Genomic DNA, 20,526 nt, shown 5'->3' with positions numbered 1-20,526 from the left:
TTGACATATAATCATTGTTAATGAGCCCAAATGGATAACATTGGCTTTGATTTTATAATAATGCTCTGAAATAATTTATGTTCTAAGTGCCTTATATACATAAGATATAATGCCCTTATGTAATTTTCTACTGGATAATCTAATCATCAGAACACATTCCTCTTTACTTCATATATAATGGATGCACATGGAAGAACATTTAAAAAATATTATACATATTAGAAATATGAAGGGTGAATACAACATCTAACAAAAGTTGGAGAGCTGAATCAAAACCAGAAGTAACCCACCAGTGACTTCAGAACTTCACTTAGAATTATGACACAATGGCTAATGGCTTAATGCCATCCATATCTCACAAAAATGTATTTCTACTAGCATTTATGTATCACACATAGATACTACAGGCCTATATCAAATATTACGTGCACTGAGCCTCAACACATCTAGCTGTCCACAGGTTTTTGATGTTGTCAATGTTGCCCTATTGCCACAAAATCATCCAATAACCAAATAATGATGATAGAAGTAATTTACAACCTAAGCTTACATCCCCTCCATTTCTAAATTGTGCTTTTTCCTTCTGTATCTTCATAGTCTACTTTTTCTTCTTCAGTCCCTGGGGAGTAAATGATCCTTTAAAAGCTTCAGTATTTCTTTTGCCTTCCTTTCTATTTGCACACATTTTTAATCTCATATCATATGTAGACACATACACACCCTAATACCTATCTTTTATATATACATATATTTAATATTTCTTTATACCTTGTCTCTTTCATTTACCTCCAAACTTATTCACAGAAAAACTTTATACTCTCTGCTCCCAATTCCCCATTTCCTTAAGGCCTTAATAACTCTGTCCATATCACTTGCATAAAACTGAACTTTTAAAGCTAGCTAATGTTGTCTTATTCTCTGAAGTCAATGAACTTTCTCAATCACATTTAGCAGCAGTGGAAATTGCTCACCAACATTATCTCTATGCCTTGCCATCATTTCCTGTCTTCCTACATTACATTCAAATGTAGAGATTTCCCAAGGGTTTGAAATGAACTTTCTTCTCTCCTGTACATTGGCTCAGAGCCTCCATGACCTTATCCTCCTCTGTGGCACTATCTCTTTTCTATAAATGACTTCCACAGCATTATCCCTAACTGTGGCCTTTCCCCAAAATGCTCACTTGAAAGGCACACCCATAGAAAATTAGAACATCCTACCTCTCACTCAGAATCTGCTTGGTGAAAACATAACAATTCCTTCTTGAAATAAACACACCCCTCTATCCGCCCTATTTCCATTTAGGGTATTTTCCCCCCAAGTTATCTAAATTCAAAATTTTAGAACAAAGCATTGGGCCAACTCATTTTCTTACTCACATCCTATCAAATAATCTGCTTATTGCTCCTTTATGATCTTTTCTATTCCAATGTGTTTCCAAACTTTAGAATCCATTATGCCTTCTGCCTATGCCATTATAATGACCTTTTACTTGGTTTTCCCAAGGCTGCATTTCTCAATTCTACTTTCCCATATGCACCATATACAGGGTGGGGCAAAAGTAGGTTGTCAGTTGTTCATATGGAAAATAATGCAAAAATTAATAAGTAACAATACAAGAATAAACTCTGTTTCATGTACTCACAACTGTAAACTTACTTTTGCCCCATCATGTATTCATTACATCATATAAATGGCTATCTTAAATTATCACTTTCATTATGCCATTCTGTTTAACACAATTCTGGAATACAAACTCCTAATTCTTAGTATGCTACTTATGACTTTCATTTGGTTCTATCATAATTTCCAGTTCTGTTTTCCCTGCCCCTTCCTCTCTGCCTCTCAAGTTGGCAATATAAACCATATCTGCTTATTATTTCTTGGACATAGCTCATCCTTTCTGAGCTCAATCTCCTTGTTCATGTATATGCCTCAGCTTCCAGAACTCTCTCTTTTCTCCTTCTTTTGCTAAAATCTTCACCTATAAACATCCTGTCATTTCAAGATTCTCTAAGCTTCCCACCTATGGTCTATGCCTTCTAGGATCAATCAAGCTGAAAGTAATATCTCTCTTGTGCATTTCTCTAGTACCTAGTTTATATGCCACAGAAAGCACTTACTATATAGTATTATTAATTGCCCAGGTGTTTTCTCTTCCACTCTCTCCCCACATTACATAGTATATTTCTCAAGGTCAGGGTTACTTTTTCATAACTTTTTAATCCTACTGCATTTGGTATAGAGTCTTGCACAAAGCTGGAACTTGATTTAAAAAAGAAGTCACATGAATTCAGACTAAAACAATTACATCTAGAAGAATAGAAGCTATATAAACCTGGTCATTAGGAATTACTCCTTTCTAACTCTAGAGTTTACTAAAGTGGGTGACTTTGTGCTATGCAAATTCTCCATTCTTTTTATTTAGAAATCCATATGTTAATGCAGAATTTGGCTTGAGTCCCACAGGAAGAACAAAACCATTTCATTTAAATGTTCCCTCTAGTCCTCAAGAGTCAGCATTTTTTTGATGTGCATAAGTGGGAGAGAAGACAGAGGAACAGTGTTGTGTTTTCAAAGTAACTTCTACCGAAAGATCAATTTTCTTAAAGAAAACAACACTAAAAATAAAAAAAAACCCAAAATGGCTATTTTGGTAAAGAGTTTTCCCATTATAGAGATATATTTAAATATAATATAAGGTTTAATTTTACAGCACCCCCACCAAATCAAATAAATTTTTAATAGGGACATTTTTATAATAAATATATTTCTCTGTGTACTTCAGCAAATGGCAATGTATTGAGTATCCCTGTTGAAGAGACAATATCAGAATCTAAAACTTAACATTATATGTTTCTGCTAATTTAGATTTGTTTTATTATTTCAGATTTTGATCAATGGAATTCTTCTAAGTAAATTTTATAGAAAAATATGGCTTTTGTAGAATAGAAAAATTAAATAAATTCATTATGGGACATCCTAAAGAAATGAAATAGGTACTTTATTAAGAGAGAAATATATCCCAGAGATAACCAACAATCTTTTCAATAAGACGATAAGTGGGTACACAAGGATTACAGCCACGTAGTTTACTTTGTATAATCATGATCTGACATGAGCATGGCTAAAACATCCACAGAGACCCCACATACAGCTACTGATTGTTATAGTTGGACTTTTAAACAGTGGAAAGAAATGCTTTATGAAAAATAAGAGTAAGAGTAGATTATCGTGTAGACAACAAAAATAGAGGAGATAGTGAAACTACTTAAATGTGGAATGGGAATTGAGATCTGTTTTGTTATGTTATATAAGCAGGCAACTAAAATTTATTAAGTTAATGCATAGAAACGACAATGCTTTTATGACAAAGTGAATAAACAGCTATGAGCAAGAGAAATGTTAGATGAATACCTTAATTTAGATCAGATGCTAACTGCTAATAAATCATTACATGGCTATTGTTTAAGTAGATCTCTTCATTTCAGAGGAAAAATGTACTGTATTTTATCAGTCTTGCCTTGGTGACATCTCACTTCCCTGGATTGCATACAGAAAACCAAAACACAATTCTTAAAACAGATATGGGAAGACCACATCTGTAGATCCATTGACTGTAACACCATTTACTTACTGTTAAGTATGAACTTTGTATTCTCTCCAAGTCCATAAAATAATTTATCATTACCAGATAAGGGAAGTATCATTTGAATAAAAGCATTTTTCAAGTGCAGTCTGTACCACATTTATGAAGTAACTTTTGAGAGTTTCTGAAAAAAATGGCTTTGAGTTGGAGATTAAATATTGATTTTATGATTTGGCTAGTCATTTAAAATAAATAATCTCATAAATCAGGCTTAAATCTGGGGTTCCTCAGCGTCTTTAATTTTTTAGGTCAGGTCAAATAGCTCAGATAGCTCTTTCCCACTAATCCACTATAATATGCTGAAGATCTTTTGATCAACCACTTAACAAAAATAAAAGTGACACTCAAGTGACATACTCAATGAGTAAAGGTTAAACTTAACATCATTTATTATGTACATTAAGAACAATATATTAGGCAATGTAAAGAAAATAAAGAAAAAAACAAGAAAAGCAAAAAACCTGATTCCTGTCTTCAATTAAGTTATAGTAAGTTTAAGTCCTCAAATTTAACCCTTTTCTGAAAAATGCTACATAAAGATGCCCAAATCAGGCATTTACAAAGCTAAGCCTTTAGCAAACCTCCCCCAGCACCTCCTAACTCCCTTTTCCTGCTCCACTTTTCTCCAAAGCACTTATCACTGTCTGACATGCCATACTCATCTGCTTCTGCTCCATCGCCTCAGCCTAGGTTGTAAGCTCCCAACAGGCAGGGACTCTTGTCAGTTTTGCTCACTGCTGCGCATCCAGTGCCTGGAATAGTGCTTGGCACTTAATAGGTATTCAATAAATCTGAGAAGACCATTCTTATTTTGGTTTCCTAGACTTGTGGCCTGCATTTCCTCTCTAAGTGTAAGTGCATTTTTCTATCAAGCTTTCTCTTATGCACACAGTAGCCCAGGTTTCCATGTGATTCTACTTCTTGGGTGTGAGAGAGAATGAATGTCTTCCGAGCTTCAGCAGAATGGGGATAAAGCAACTACCCGTGGGTTGTTGTGAGAAATGAATGAGGGAATTCATAGGAAGGACTTAGCACAATGTCGGACACATGAGAAGTGTTCAATAAATGTTAGCTGTTATCGTTCCTACCATTACAGCTATTAAATTATTCTCTTCTGTTACAGCTCACCACTTCTTAAAAGTACCTCATGATTAATGAAACAAAGGACTTTTAGATTCAGGGCTAAGTTTGTATGTGGTTGAATCTCCTGAAAAAAACCTACTTCCTGGGTGGGTTGCTTTCAAGAAGCATTAAGCTTCTTGTTGTGCTCCCACAGGACTGTAGGTACCTCTCTATAGGAATCACCACACTGTATTGCAATTAGCTGATTATGTTCAGTCTTCTCTGCTACATCGTGTGGTCTTTTAGGGTGAGAAATCTTTGTATCCTGTCACAAAGCGGGCATTCTATAGATGTTTGTTTGCCCAATAGATGAGTTACTGTACAGAAATGAGACGGATTTCATTTGTAGTCACATCACACATGCACTTTCATTACAAAATTACATTTCTCAAAAGATGGTGTAGATTCAGAGAGCAGGCTAGAGGTCTTAGTGTCAAATAGTGATGCAGAGAGCAGAGTGGAGTGTGTATGAGAATAAAAGTAATGGAATGGAATTCAGTGATGTGCTGTGAATAAAAAGTGCTTAGAAGACCAATACAAAACCCACTCTTATTTTCTCATAAGTGGTTCCTCTATTTCAATAGTAATGACCTAATTTATATCCATCTTACTTTATGGAAGTGTGACTACCCAGGGAAAAAGTCAAATAAAAACATACTTGATAAAGTTGAAAAGCACAGTTATTAGAAATTAGGATCGTGGAATATGAAAAAGGCACACACCTATTTGACTATATGTAAGAATCAAAAGATACTTACCAGGTTCGAAAGTTGTTAGATATTTAACACCACAACAAACAAACTTCCAAGGAAACTAATTTAAAAGTCTTCCAAATGCAAGTTATTTAGAAATGCTAACACCTGTATTTTGATGATAAAAATTTATAATGCTTTATGCAAGGTAGAAAATAGAAATCTGTACCTCTGGGAAAAGAAAGATTGAGATTGGCAAATTTTATTGTTGAATTAGCCATTTAGTTGGTATTCAGAATAAAGGATCAGAGAGAAAACCCAGTATCAAGAGGCATCTAGTCTATAACCATCTCATGCTGTAAGTCTGTCCCTGTAAGTAATGCTTCTCATCAAGAAAGTACTTACATTGGGCCTCAGCCTGGCTGCCAGATCATAATACTTCTCGGCTGCTTCATTGAGGCTGGCCTGTCTGTTAAAGAAAAAACAAATCAAACTACATAATTTATTTTAAAATTTCAGATAAGTGAGCAGAATCATCATGCAGCAAAGTAATATTAACTTCTAAAAAATTACAATCACACCAGTCAAATAAGTTGCCTAAGTAGAAAAATGCCATTAAAAAATTAATGCATGGCCCTGGCTGGTTTGGCTCAGTGGATAGAATGTTGGCCCATGGACTGAATGGTCTTGGGTTCAATTCCAGTCAAGGGCATGTACCTCGACTGCAAGCTCAATCCCTGGCCCTAATCGGGGTGAGTGCAAGAGGCAACCAATCAATGTGTCTCTCTCACTTTGATGTTTCTCTGTCTCTCCCCCTCCCTTTCACCGTGTCGGTTGAAGATTAACAACAACAACAAATAAATGCATGAAATGTACTTGTCATTGTCTTTAAGGCATTATAAATAGTATCTCAACACAGTCAATATTATTATTTCAAATTTGTAATTAAGAATTAGAAATGTTATTTTTGTTTCCCAAGCTAACCCAAATAATATACTACAGAGGTAGGATTCTTTAGCTTCAACATGATGTCCCAGAAAAAATCTTAATTTTTAAAAATAAATTGTCAAACTTAATCATGAGTTGCTTGTTTTATAAAAATAGTGAATATTTGCAAGTTGTTGTTTTTTTTTTTTAAATCCTGTATCTATCTACAAAGCCACTTTCTTTCCAATTTAGGAGGAAAATCTTCCACTGTATGTAGCCTACAGGAAAAAAAAATGCCAGCTTCTCTCTCTCTGTGGTCTTAGGCCACCAGGCTGGGCATATGACACAGCCTCAGCTAGCTGGATGTTCTTGTTTGGAAGGCTTTCATTTCTGAGTGAGTGACAGAAAGATGAAGGGATGGCTAGAGCTCACTGACAATGGTGGAAGCCATGGGGCTATGTCCTCATTAGACTCTTTCGGTAAAGAATTGCTTTTGGATATCCTGAATCTTGATCTCTGGGGCTACCTTGTTTCCTCATACTATGTTTTTCAGCCCATGTTGAATTCAGTAGTTCCCACAGCCTTCAGATTGTTAGAGTCAATTTCTCTTTATTACTAACAAATACCATGAGTGGCACAGTTGACTTGTACAAATAAGACGCACACTGAATTTTATACATGTTTATGCATTGTCTAGTCTTACAATTCACAGCAAACCCCTACATTCAGCCATGTGGTTAGCAGAATAAATAAAATGCTGGCATCCTGAGGAAGCCCAGCCAATTAGCCATCAAAACAGTATGTTTTTGATCATGTCATGTTACTTCAGAAAACCTTCAAAGATGAGAGATTGTAAGAGCTAGAAGCTCTTGCAGGCTGTGTTGTAATCTGGTGACCATATTTGAGGGATGCAAAAGAAGTGCTATAGAAAAATATCAATTCAACTTCAGATGATCAACTCCAACTACAATGTGAACACAGTAGTATAAATGGATTCTGGTCCTACAGTTACTAGTAAATGCAGTAGTGTTCTCTTGAAATTGTGATGTTAAGAAGCCCTTGAGATAAGAAGATGGCAGAGTCAGGAATAAAGAGGAGAAGCAAACATTAACTTTCTCAATTACAAAACCACATTCAGGTTTTAAAAGAGAAGGCTAACTAGTCACACCTATAAAATTGAATTTGCACTTTGGTCAAGCCAAATAAAAACTATAAAGACATACCCCATGCAACCATATAAATTATAGAAATAACTGAAGATAACATGTCTCTGGAGAGAAAGACATACTTTTCTAATTTTTAAAGGAGAAATAATTAGAAACACTGCTATTTTTAATGGGGTTATAGAGAAAGTAAAAACCCTTGACCTAAGGCTCTACTGGACTCATGACATGTTACAACGTGCTGTTGCAATTTATAGTCTCATAAACGTTGAAGTTCAATTTCAATATGTCAAGAAAAGTACTTTATTCTAGTATGAAAGACTAAAATTTCCCTCACTAGGGTATTTAATGAAGGTTCCCTCCACCGACTTATAGAATCACTTTGGTTCAGATTCATTTGGAAATCTGAACCAGAATTCATTAGGTCATGCCCTGGAAGGGTTTTCTCCAGGGGAAAATAAAAGGCATGGAGGTAGGAAATTAGAGTAACTTAATACTACAAAGAAGTAATTTACTTTGAAGAAAAATCAACCCCGTATATGTTTAACATAGAAGGCATAGCTACCAATTATATTCATTTATGAACATTCAAATTCATGAGGTAGATAAGGATCAAAGGAGAAACTGAGAAACTCACTAGATGAAATGCCTTTAAAACAATAATCAACGTAAGTAAAAAAAAAAGTTTCCCTCTCCCAAAATATTCTTATTCATTTTTAAAGTCTTTATTATCTTCAGTGGTTTAATTCCCAAAGGACATTACTTTAGAAGACTTCATTTAGAAGACTTAGTTTCTTAAGCTAGAAGTAAAATTGATGATATGCCAATGAAATAGAAAAAAGTAGAATATATTAGGTTTGTCATATAACTGAAAATTAATTTTTACTCTAGGACTTCTAATATTAAATGGTCTTCATTGACTACTAGTCAGCAGGCATTTATGACAACACATGGCAAACCATAGGGAAAAGAGTATGTCAGTTCTATAAATGTACATTTATATCTGTTTCATTCTCTGGACAAGAGAACTCATGAGGAACTGTCTAAGGTCCACTTTATAGTGTATGCTGTATTTCATACAACAAGTATCCTAGAAGTGCTTAAAACTCAATTGCAAAGATGACAGAATCGTTAATCAACATTTGAAAACTGAGGAAATTAGAACTATTCTGCCAGTTGCTTAGAGGATCCTAAGGACTCCTAATTATAGAGAACCTCACCCACTGGATTTTTAGAGAGTGATTTCAGGACTACTGGGATCAAAGTATTTAATCAAAGGTGATACAATATACTTTTCCTGGATAACAATAGCATTTCTTTCTTTACTATTTCTTTTCTGGAACAGAAAATTTCTAAAGTTGCTACTTAGGTGTCATTTCTATTACAGGTTATTAAAACGAGGCTTAGAGAAGATGATGATTTTCCTCAGCTTATACAGGGGTAGGTGGTTGAGCTAGATGGGAGTCAAGGCCTCCACACTTAATGTCTGAACCACAAAAACATGCTGGTATCTTTATACACACCAAGATGTAGCACAATAAAATGTGGTATATTGTTCGGTGGCAGATGACCACGACCACTCCTACATCAAACACTAAGAAAGGAAAAAAAATGATTTTTTATTATTATGTTTAAAACCCATAACTTAAATGTAAGAGATGAGATTTAAAAAGGGGAGAATAGCTCTGGCTGGTATGGTTCAGTTGGTTGAGCATCATCCCATCTACCAAAAGGTTACTGATTTGATTCCCGATCGGGAGGCAATTTATCAATGTTTCTCTCTCTCATTCATGTTTTTCTTTCCTCCCTCTCCCTTCCTCTCTCTCTAAAAAAATCAATAAAAACATATTTTTTAAAAAAGGAAATGGAAGAATATGGAGAACATTTGCAGTCTCAGGTTTTACTTCCTGCCTAACTCCATCTCCCGAATTGAGAGAAGTGAACCTCACCAGACCAAATTGAGCAGAGTACAGTTTTAAGAACAGAGTGAAATGTACTATTCTCTTTTGCCCCATGGTCCTCACCTTCTCCCCAAAACAGGGAAGAGTAAGAACTCAGGATAAAAACAAAGAAATAGGGAAGAAGGAAACACAAGAACAATGCTGAGTGCTCACTTTCTTACTACCAGACCTCCCCTCTTTTTTTTTGGTGGGGGGGCGGGGGAGTCTCATTTAAATAAAGAGGGAAACCATAAATTTCCTATATGTCCAAGTAGAAGACTCAGAAGGTGGGTAAAGGGGAAAGCAGTTAGCTTTGCCAGGAGATCTCTTACGCCAGATGTAGACAACCTTATGTGTTAGCCATAACGCATTTCAAAAGTAAATGATTAGATTGTAAGAAAAATCACTTGTACCAAGAAGCTACACTGGGTCCAGATCAGTGACTATCCCTATCTAACATGCCACCCTAAGCGTCAACATTATGTCCCATATGTACAGAATAAGGATGTAATCATTATGCCAACAACAACCTCAAATGGAGGCTTCTTTCTTATTTCCAACACTTGCCAAATCGCATATATAAGGCCCTCCCCCTTTTCACACTATATGTGATCTCTCAGGGCCAGGAGAGGTAAGGAAGTAAAAAAGCCCTAGATGGTTTTTGTAAATTGGGCTATGAAGTAAATAATGAACCTTGAACCCCCCGCCCAATTCACTGGATTGAGCTGATTATATTTTAAATCTTTAGATTCAGTTTTTCTGCCATCAGTGAAAAAGTAGCCTCAGAGTGAAAACATATGGTAACAAAATTCACAAACAAATACTATTTCTGATTATTATAGAATTCCATTTTTGCACGTGGAACTATAAAACTTACATCTGTTAAAAATATAGAAATATAATTCATATATCTAATTCCCTCTCTGGTGTTATTTCATAATAGAAAATTATTTTTTTAGAACATAGGTTTATGGTCCAATATTCTTACAAGTAGAGATGTATAAAAGAAATTTTGGAATCAGTTATGTTATGAAACAGCAACTTAATATACCCTGTGAAATGTTTTAGGAAAATCTGATTAAAAGAATCACTTACAATTACCTACATTTTTATGTATTCCATGGGAATTATAAAATTTAAGCTCGCTAAATTTAAAATTACTTCCTTGAAATATAAAAAATAAAAACTCTAGTTGCATTGAGAAGACTCTCTTTAACTACAGTTATTAATAGTTGTGAATTATTAAATTTGAATTAAAAATCATTTAATGTATTTAATAACCACTGTATGACTCATACAAAAGAATATTTTATTAAAGTCTTTGTGATTATTTTCAAGGGTAACTTATGAGCATTTTTTTACTAGACAGCAGTTTGTTCCTATATCATGAAAGTAGAATGAAACAGTAGCTGAGGTTTCCTGGGTTCTTGCCAGCTGCTAACCTGACATTTAGCTTTAACTTACCCAGAGAAGCACTAAATTTTAATTCTAGTTGATAACTTGTACAGTAGAACTAGAAATAGAACTGAAAAGAACGAGGACATAAAAATGTACGGGAAATCTTAAAATAGCAAAACCGGAGTCACACGTATATACAAACAGTGGAGCAGAAAAGATCTTTGTAACGAAACTCAGAATATGTTGTTTATGACCACCAAGCCTTCTTAAATGAAAATTCTCCTCAGTCAAGACATCAAAAATGGCTTTATAACCTGTAGGTATCTGTCTCAGTTCTAAACATAAAAGACGGAGAGGTAAAGCAGAAATGTAGCAATTACCATGGTATAGAGGAAAAAACTTTGCTGATGGTAAAATTGACAAAAGATCCCTCTGAGTTAGATATTTCTTGATGCCTCATGAATATTTGAGCCCATTCTTCCATGGCCTCAAATATTTTAAGGCTCCTAAGAGCAGGTTAGGCCTATATTAGAAAGATTACATAACAAAAAGATACTGAAAAATAAAAAGGAGGAAATATGTATTGGCAATGTCAAATATAATATTCATAAATAGTAAATTACTGCTTATATTCAAGATGTAATGATGGGGAGAAGGAGTTAGGAGGAGTGAAAAGAAGAAAGCCAAGATAGAACTTACATACAGGGGTGGTCCAAGAACCAACATCATAAGCATCACCTAGAACTTCTTAGAAGGGCAAAGCCTCCGGTACCACCCAAACATACTAAATCAGAATGTGCATCTTAACAAGATCCCGAGGTGATTCACATGCTCATTAATGCAGGAGAGGCACTGGGTTAAATGATACCCACCTTTAATCGCAACTGCCACTCTTTGCTTTAAAAACCTTACAACCCTTTTCAAGCTAGTTGAAATAAGCCCCTCTTGCCCAAAAGTTGGCAGTGAAGTACAGTTTAAAACTGGAACACCCAATGTCTGCTCAAGAGGTCTTTGGTAGTTTTGGAGGTGTTAAAGGAGAAAGTATATGGCCTAGAGGGCCTTGGAGTTATATATATATTTCCAACAGCTTCCCCAACCCCCACAAACCCCACACACACTCCCGATCTCCTTTGACAAAAGGATCTGATTTTATTCCTTTCTCACTGAAGAAATTTCAATTTTATGTCACTTGCAGTGAAATGTACTCAGAAATTAGTATATTTTATATTTTAATATAATTAATTCTATGAGTGTATTATTTGAGTATGGAAATGGAAAGATAATTCCTTGTCATACATTTACTCTGCTCACTAGAAATTATGGCAATAATGGGAGTCAGGTGGGGCAGTGCAGTTTTGCTTTCTTCCTACCTCAGGGAGAGGTGATGACTTGGGCCTGTAGGCCTGGAAAAAGGGTAAGTGCACACTTATCTCAGCTGTGTGTCCTCTGTCCGACTCTACACCATGATGGTATTTCTAAAAGCTTAATATCCCTTTGACAGTAAAATCTTGGAGCTCTCTCTCCTATGTCTATAAATCTATTTTCTAAAATTTATCATAAAGAAATAATGGGAGGATCTTGCTATTTAGGATTTAAAAATATTGGGAGGATCTTGCTATTTAGGATTTATACACAGCTGAAAACCTGCTACTCTCAATAGATCCTTTCTCCATTAATAAATTCGAGAAGCACAGCTTCTAGCGGTCACCCAGTTATAAAGACAGGAGAAAAGCAAAGGGACACAAGAAGTCAGCATTATACTCAGTCCGAGTGCACTAAGTTTACATCCCAGCTTCACCAACCATGGGAAATGCCGACTTTCTTGGAGCCTCAGTATCTTCATCTGTAAAATGAGAATATTATTGTCCACTTTACATATGTGGAATTATAACTTGTCAGATATAAATGCAAAATATGGTGTCAGGCAGAAAGGAGATATTTTAATAAATGCTACTTTTGTTCTTCCCTTACTCTGTAGGTAGATTAAAAGCAAGTAAACAAATAAGGATAAAAAATAACTTTCCACCAGAGCCAGGAATGCTGTGAATCAGGTGAAGTTTTTAGTGTCTCTAGATTTCCTCTCAGTCATCAAATATTTTTGTGCTCTTTCTAGCTTCCAGTTCTGGGAAATACTGAATCAATCCATTCAAACAAAATGCTTCTAATGGAATAATTGATTCAATACTTTTCTCTCACAACTCTATAGACATAAAACTCTACTGAGTTCTAGCATTTTAAATTCCTTTGATATTTTCCTTTGATGATAAGCAATCTGCTTTTTATAATGCTCTCATCTGGAAGCATCCAGCACTTTTTCCATTTTATTTGAAGTACTAAAAATGTCAACAAGTATAGTCAACACTCATTATGTGAGGCCACTCAACATCTGTGATCACCCTCCCTATAAATATGTTGGGTAATGAGGCACAATGTGGATCCCACCTTCCCAAGCAAGACAGAAGCTAGAAATCCCCTCACCTTCCCACTTTCTTCAAGCCAAGGTTTCAGCACATAACTCAGGTTCCACCAGTCAGAAGCAACCTCAAGAGAATGGAAGCAGGAAGCAAGCATAATGGGGAAGGAGCTGCGCTCAGGAGAATCATCTTTTAATGAATGGGGCACTCACTCTGCAAGGTTCCTTGTGGGTGATGGTGGCAGAGCCCTGGACTGAAGCTGCTCAGCCCCAGAGAAAGCAAGGCGGTTGGCTATGTCTGACTGAGTAGATCATTCTCAATGCCTATGAGAGAGTTTGGGGCTATAGAATACTCTTTAATAAGAGTATTTATTACTGGCAAGAATAAATTCTTTAGTTTGCAACAAAAACCATGACCCATACATAAAGACAAGTTTAGGTCCAGATCTATTTTCATTAATTTTGCTTTCAATATGATGATTGAAGGCCTTCATCCTCTCTTAGAAATTTTCTCTATTTGTTGATAATTGCTTATCTGCTCTATGCTCTTCTTTGGAAACGTTCTATTTACACATACAAAATATGTGCATATGTAAATTTATATATAAATATGTAAACTTAATTATATATACATATTAATATATACATATAATAAAACTATATAGCAATACTAAATACATAGTATGTATATACTATATATAAATGTGTATAACTATATATGCATACCTGTACACTATAAATAATTAGGGAAACATATACAATTATGAATGCGCATGGTGTTCTCAACCTATCCTCTAATCTTTTATTCTTTCAGTTATCATTTTCATTTCTTTAGTATTTTCCATCAATTTCTTGGAAAATACTTCTATTTAAATTATCAGTCAAATAGCTGTACCTTGCCTCCACTGCAGTCATAAATTTGGAGATCCTATTAATCTCTTAGCCATCTTTCCTGATGCTGTATTGTTCCTCTTTCCAACTACTAATTTTATTTTCATAGGTATACACTGTATCAGTTAGGATAGGTTAGATTACACTGTAGTTAATAAACACATCCCAAATCTCCGTAAATTAAGATAACCAAGTTTATTTCTCATTCTAAAGCAGGTGAGAAGGGAGGTTTGTCTCCCTATGACCATTTCACAATTTCCAAGTCAGAAAAAGGGGAAAGCACTGACTCTTACATCATGTTCACACACATTCAATGACCAAATTAAGACCCATGAAGGTCTTCAACTTTGAAAACGGCAGCCAAGTGCAATCCTATTGTATTTCCTGAAGGTAGAAGGCCAAACATGTTGGGTAAAGAGCACTAATACTTCCACACCACAAAGTGTTCTTGCGACTCATCTTGCTATCATGAATAATAGATGTTCTAAGTGTTTCTTATGTTTTTAATATAAATCTCACTGCTTCGGTGAGGGCCCTTTACTTGGATACATCTGATTTGTCATCTTATCTGGACTGCTAAATTGAAATCATGTACTTCAAAACTTTCTATGTGCTTATTCTACAGAGAAAGATTATTATCCATTATTGAGAGTTGAAATGGGTCTGTTACAAATTTCTCAAGTTTCAAGTCCCTTGACGGTCCCATAAGATAAAGATTTTCCCCTTGATGGGTGGCCCCAGGCCCTCTCTTCTCTTCCAATCTCATCTCATCTGTACAGAATAATTGTTTTTTGCATTTGGGATGAGCAATTTTTTTCCTCATTAATAGATTATTTGGGTTATTTTATTGGGAATTAGCCAAGCAAAGGGAAATTAAATGAGTCTCCTCAAACCATATCTTGAACTATAAATTTCCTAAATTGCTGATTTTGAATGTCAGGTCAACCACTAATCCAGCTAATCAAGACATAACTAGGAAGTCATCTGTCCTTTCCCTCATACCCAATTGGTCACCAAATTTTGCCAATTTTGTCTCCTAAATATCTTGGAAAAGAACAGAGTTCTTGGTAGAAGAATTTATATCAAACTCAACTTATAACAATTTTGCATCTCCAGGGGAATTGCTATATGTTACATTAAATAGGCAAAATCTTAATAGCTAACAATTTTAATAAGGCTGAATTCAGAGGGAAATACCAAAAAGTATTCTTACTTCTTTCAGCAAACCACGTCCTAAATGTTCTTGATTATAATAAGAGGTTGGACAGAAAGCACTCAAGAAATAGTTGAATTTGACTGAATCAAAAAACAGAAAAGCTAAGTGAAAATATTTTTGGGGAGTGCCACTAAGTTAAGTAGAAGAATATGACCAGGCTGCTGTGGTCATACTTGCAATCAATACATATTGAGAGGTGCTGATTGGCTACAACTTATTGAGGAATGCAGAATGCAAAAAGTTAGAGAGAGGTTCTGAAAAAGAAATCATAAATATTCCTACATTGCCAAAGTATAACAAAAACTTTCCATTGGTTTCTAGAACTATGGTAACTAAGGAAAAGTTACAAGTAATATATTTAACAAGGACATGTTTTGTAATATCCTTATAATGGGTTTCCATTGGTAGACCTTGAATTTCTGAAACTGATTTAATATGTAGCAAAAGGCTTTATTCATGAAAGTATCTATTATGATTAAGATGAATTAGCCTGTAGAAACTTGCATTCCTATCTTTACAATTTTTTTTGTGACTAAAAGCATAGTGCTTTATTCATGAAGAACAAAAAGGTCCCCCTCATGCAGTATCTAACCTTGTCATGCAAATTAAGGTGTATTTAACAAATTATTTTTCCATTGAAGGTTCTTGCAAATTAGCAACAGTTTATTTTATAAATATAGCAATAGTCAATGGAATCCTGATATCTCCTTGTAGATATCAGCTTTAGGAATGTTAAATATTGATGTAGAGTAAGGGCATTCAAAAAGAAAACTCATAATACACTCTTTCCTTTTAAAGAGACTTTGAATTTCTTATTTAAAACAAAAAAATCCAAGTAGGAAGCCATTGAGTTACAGTTATCATAACAATCTCAAATTATAACTCCAAAGTAATCTATAAAATTTGCTTTAAATATTGGTTCCTGGGGGACAGGTAGAAATATCTATATATATAAAAGCCTAAGCGACCATTAAGACTGAAAGACCTGTGGACTGGCTGGTAGCTATGATGCACACTGACCACCAGGGGGCAGATGCTCAATGCAGGCGCTGCCCCTGGTGGTCAGTGCACTCCCACAGCCAACCTCCCATGGCTGGCCAACCTCCCACAGTCTCTCCCCCGCAACCTGCAGGCCCCGATCACTGGGCAGGCCAAGGGACCCCACCTGTGCACAAATTTGTGCACTGTTGTTATAAAAGGACAACACAAGGAATGCTTGTGATGATGAAAACAGTCTGTATTTTCTGTGGTAATGGCCACAAAAGCTATACATGTGATAAAAATGCATCAAACTAAACACACACACACACACACACACACACACACACACACACAGGTACAAGTAAAACTGGGAGATCATAATTAGACCAGTGGATTGTATCAATGTCAATATCTTGATTTTGATATTACAGGGTAGTTCTACACGGTACAGGGGACCTTTCTGTGTTATTTCTTATAACTGCATACACACCTACAATGATCTCAAAATAAAAAGTAAAAAATAGTTCTACTTTTTCTTGAAAGTTCATGTTTTAAAAACCATACAAATGTGAACCAATTCTCCTGTTATTTGTCTTCCCTTGTAAGAGTAATCTACATAATTAAAAACCTATTTCTAGATGTTATACATTGAGCCAATAATATAAATGTCACTTAGTGAAGCATTTAGATGATTTAATAGAGTGAAATTCAGGTAAGAGTATGGCAAAAGACGTATCCATATTTCTAATAGAAAAAAATATAACATTTTAAAAAACTGTATAAATTATGTCAGTTTCTTAAAAACATCCTACTTTAACCTAAACCCCACTAAAGGATGCATTGGTTTTTTATACTCAAAACAAAAATTGTTGACCTGCCTTTTAATTGTTTCACTATTATTCTAAAAGCCTTCCTAATCATTTTTCTGAATATAGAAGCATTAAAGGTTTAAAGATATACATACCTGACAGTTCTAATTATTGGACCATTTTGAGAATGTGAAAGGCCTTAAGTATATTTGTATTTTATAATCTTCTCCACACCAAACATAATCCAATGTAACCACATGGCACATTCAGTGCAATTAATAACAAAAACCCACAAATATTGAGATGCAGTTGACTAATAGACATATGTTTTGTTTAGGAGATAATTAGACAGTTATTAATTTCAACTGTGCAATTTTCTTTTTGTATTTTATGAGCAATAATTTTTGAAGGGAAGGGGAAAAGGGTCTCAATAATATTTAGAGAATCCTGAAAACTCGTATGTCCTACAAAATGTACACATAAACTAGAGTGAAAAAAAAATAGTCCTGATTTTAACATGGCTAAGCAGAATAATCCAATTTATGGATGTGGAATGAGGTAGTATGATGGGGAATTAGTAGAATTAACAGTGTTCACAAAGCCACTGTGCTGATCTTTTAAGGTACAGTAGCAGAAACTAACCTGAGCATGTGGGCAGCATTGAAGACCACATCAAACTCCGTGCTGTCCAGTTCTGCTGCTTTTTTTGCCATCTCGGCTGCTTCTAACAGGCGAGCTTCTTCCAGAAGAAATTGACCTGTAAAGTAGGAAAGCAGAAGAGCTCCAACTTAGAAAACAATAATCCTTTGAAATAAATAAAGCTGCTATAGGGAAAAGCATAAAAGCAGTGATTAAGGTGATATAAAGCTAAGAATTACATGCGCCGTATACATAAATGCTCATATGTACTCGTATTTAACAGGCCTTTCTTTGCATTGCAGGACATTGCAATGCATCTATCTTCTACATTAACAATTTTTTTCTTAAAATAAGATCCTGTATAGACTGTTGAAGCAAGAAATAAAATGAATAAAAGATACGTTACAAATAATAATATAAAAGACATACCATGTTATGTAAAAAATGTAAAAAGAAAACAATTTTTAAAGCCTAATGGGAAGAATATTATTTTCGTTCCAGTTTTACTAAGAAATAAATGACACATATCACTGTATAAGTTTAAGGCACACAGCTTGATGGTTTGATTGGTATCTTTGTGAAATGATTACCAAAGCTTTCTAATATAAAAGTGTTTGAGATTTAAGACATTGTATCAGTCCTGTTGCTGAATCTGCAGCTCGGGTGCAATATATTTCACTAAGCCACCAATCAACTGGTTTAAACATTCACCTGTAAATTCATTACATGAGATACAAAAGGAGTATAAAATTTAATTATTAGCTATAAATCTTTGAGCTCCTGGGCCGATAGTTCCTTTGTAGGAAAAAAAAAAGATATTTACCAATAGGAATTTAGTTGATTTTAATTATTGGTCCTTTAAAATAGCTTCTGTCTCTGATGCATATACACTAAAAGGGCTATGCATACTGAGATATATTTAAGTAACAGGAAAATTACTAAAAGAACATAGAAAGATCGCTTAGCTCTTAATTAGATTAACTGTTAATTAGATTCACTGACAAACGTGGAAGAAATATTAACTAATTCAGATTTTTAAGATTCCTTTCAGGCCAGCTCTACAAGGTTAAAATCATTGCAGGAGAGCCACACAAGTCTTTAAAGCTGTACCTCCAGAATTGTTACATAACGCTATCCCAGAATCACATAGTAAAAGCAAAGAAAAAAACATAAAAGTTGAGCTCAATTTTAAGAGTGTAACTATGCAAGTAGAGAGAATAGATGCTTCTTTAGAGCTAGGGCTTTATTAACAGTAAAAGTTATGAGTTAAGCCTCATCTGATACCGCTTTTAAAATGAAAACCAAATCAAGGGATGACAGAGATATGCAGAAACCATCGGACAGGCTTACAGAGTTGTGACCTAGTGATTATTTCTTTTTGTTTGGGGTTTCCTGTTAGCAATACAAAAATAGCTTTAGAAATGATTTTTAAGTCCTAAGCTACACACAGAAAACAGAAAAAATTAAACATGGTAAATCCTCCCAGGTGGCTGTTGGAAGAGGCATTAGCTACTGTTCATCTAATAAATATCACAAATCGTCTTCCAACCCATTGAGACCAGTCCTTAATATACCAGGAGACATTCCCTGCTTTCAGCAATAAACCACAGCCACCGCCTATCCTTAAGCATTTCTAATCTTCAATTGGTAAAGAATGGTAAGTAAAGATAAGCCTTGGATTTCAAGCCTGCACTCTTAAATAAACTGACAGCTCTAAAATCAGCACTTGGAGATGTATCAGCTACTTCTACAAAAAACTTTATATCACTTTCTTAGTTAGTCGCCTAACATTCTGTGCCTTTCTCATCTCCCAAAGTAAACATAATTGTTGGGTTAGATAATGATTGAGGAAACAGGGTTGTAAATAGTTACATTTATAAATAGAAAAACACATTACTCATAAAATTCATGTATGTGCTAACTCTACAAATATGTTGATGTGACATTCAATTTAAAGTGTACATGCTTTACAAAAAGTAAATCAAAAGTTAGACAATATGTAGCATACTGAATAATTACTGTCTCCTCATATATATGAGTAAAGGATACCAGGCTAAATAAACCCATTCTTCAGTTATGCTTATTATAGATTGTTTGAATTAAAATGTAATGTCTACCTGTCTTCAAAACATGTTTACCTAAAAAAGTATTAATATATTTATTAATTATGTGACACTTAAACAAAGAATGATGTCAGAATTTATTAATTGTTCTTTTTCCTTTTCAGTTATTAACTCTGAAATATATTTTGTTATTAATAGAAAGATGAAATGATTAACTGAATAATGTAAGTTTTCTTAAAATTCATCACTCCAGACAGTAGAGGGAAAGGAAGACATAATAGCCCAGATGAAAAAGAGAAAAAAGGACATGATATCTATACTGTCCACATAGAAAGGGTCAGTGACAAGATGTCTGTGTGCTATAATAATGACAGTGGCATAAGAGATGAGTTTAAATGCAATGCCATGCTCCAGAGCAAAACTCTTCTTTTTTTAAGATATTTTTAGAGATAGAGGAAGGGAGAGAGAGAGACAAACATCTAAACATGGATTGGCTATCTCCTGCACATGCCCTACTGGGGATAGAGCCCACATCCCAGGCATGTGCCCTGACTAGAATCCAACCTGCAACCTTTCAGTGCATGGATGACACCCAAGCCACACTGAGTGACATCAGCAGGGAC

At 34.8% G+C, this 20,526-nt stretch overlaps 1 protein-coding gene across 3 annotated transcripts in view; it reads right to left on the bottom strand.

Moving 5' to 3' along the window:
- Window positions 1-20,526, bottom strand: part of TMTC2 (transmembrane and tetratricopeptide repeat containing 2) — a 391,387-nt gene that overhangs the window by 45,723 nt on the left and 325,138 nt on the right. For all 3 annotated transcript variants that reach the window (XM_006083982.3, XM_023749765.1, XM_023749767.1), the window contains 2 exons: window positions 17,844-17,958; window positions 5,869-5,932 (listed from right to left, as the gene is read on the bottom strand). In XM_006083982.3, the coding sequence (XP_006084044.1) occupies window positions 5,869-5,932; window positions 17,844-17,958 (179 nt within the window). The remainder of the gene's footprint in view (window positions 1-5,868; window positions 5,933-17,843; window positions 17,959-20,526) is intronic.

Source organism: Myotis lucifugus, unplaced genomic scaffold (genome assembly GCF_000147115.1).
Source record: "Myotis lucifugus unplaced genomic scaffold, Myoluc2.0 scaffold_9, whole genome shotgun sequence".
NCBI classification, from domain to species: Eukaryota; Metazoa; Chordata; class Mammalia; order Chiroptera; family Vespertilionidae; genus Myotis; species Myotis lucifugus.
Note: the sequence above shows the minus strand (reverse complement) of the source record. Positions and strands in the feature narration are given on the sequence as shown.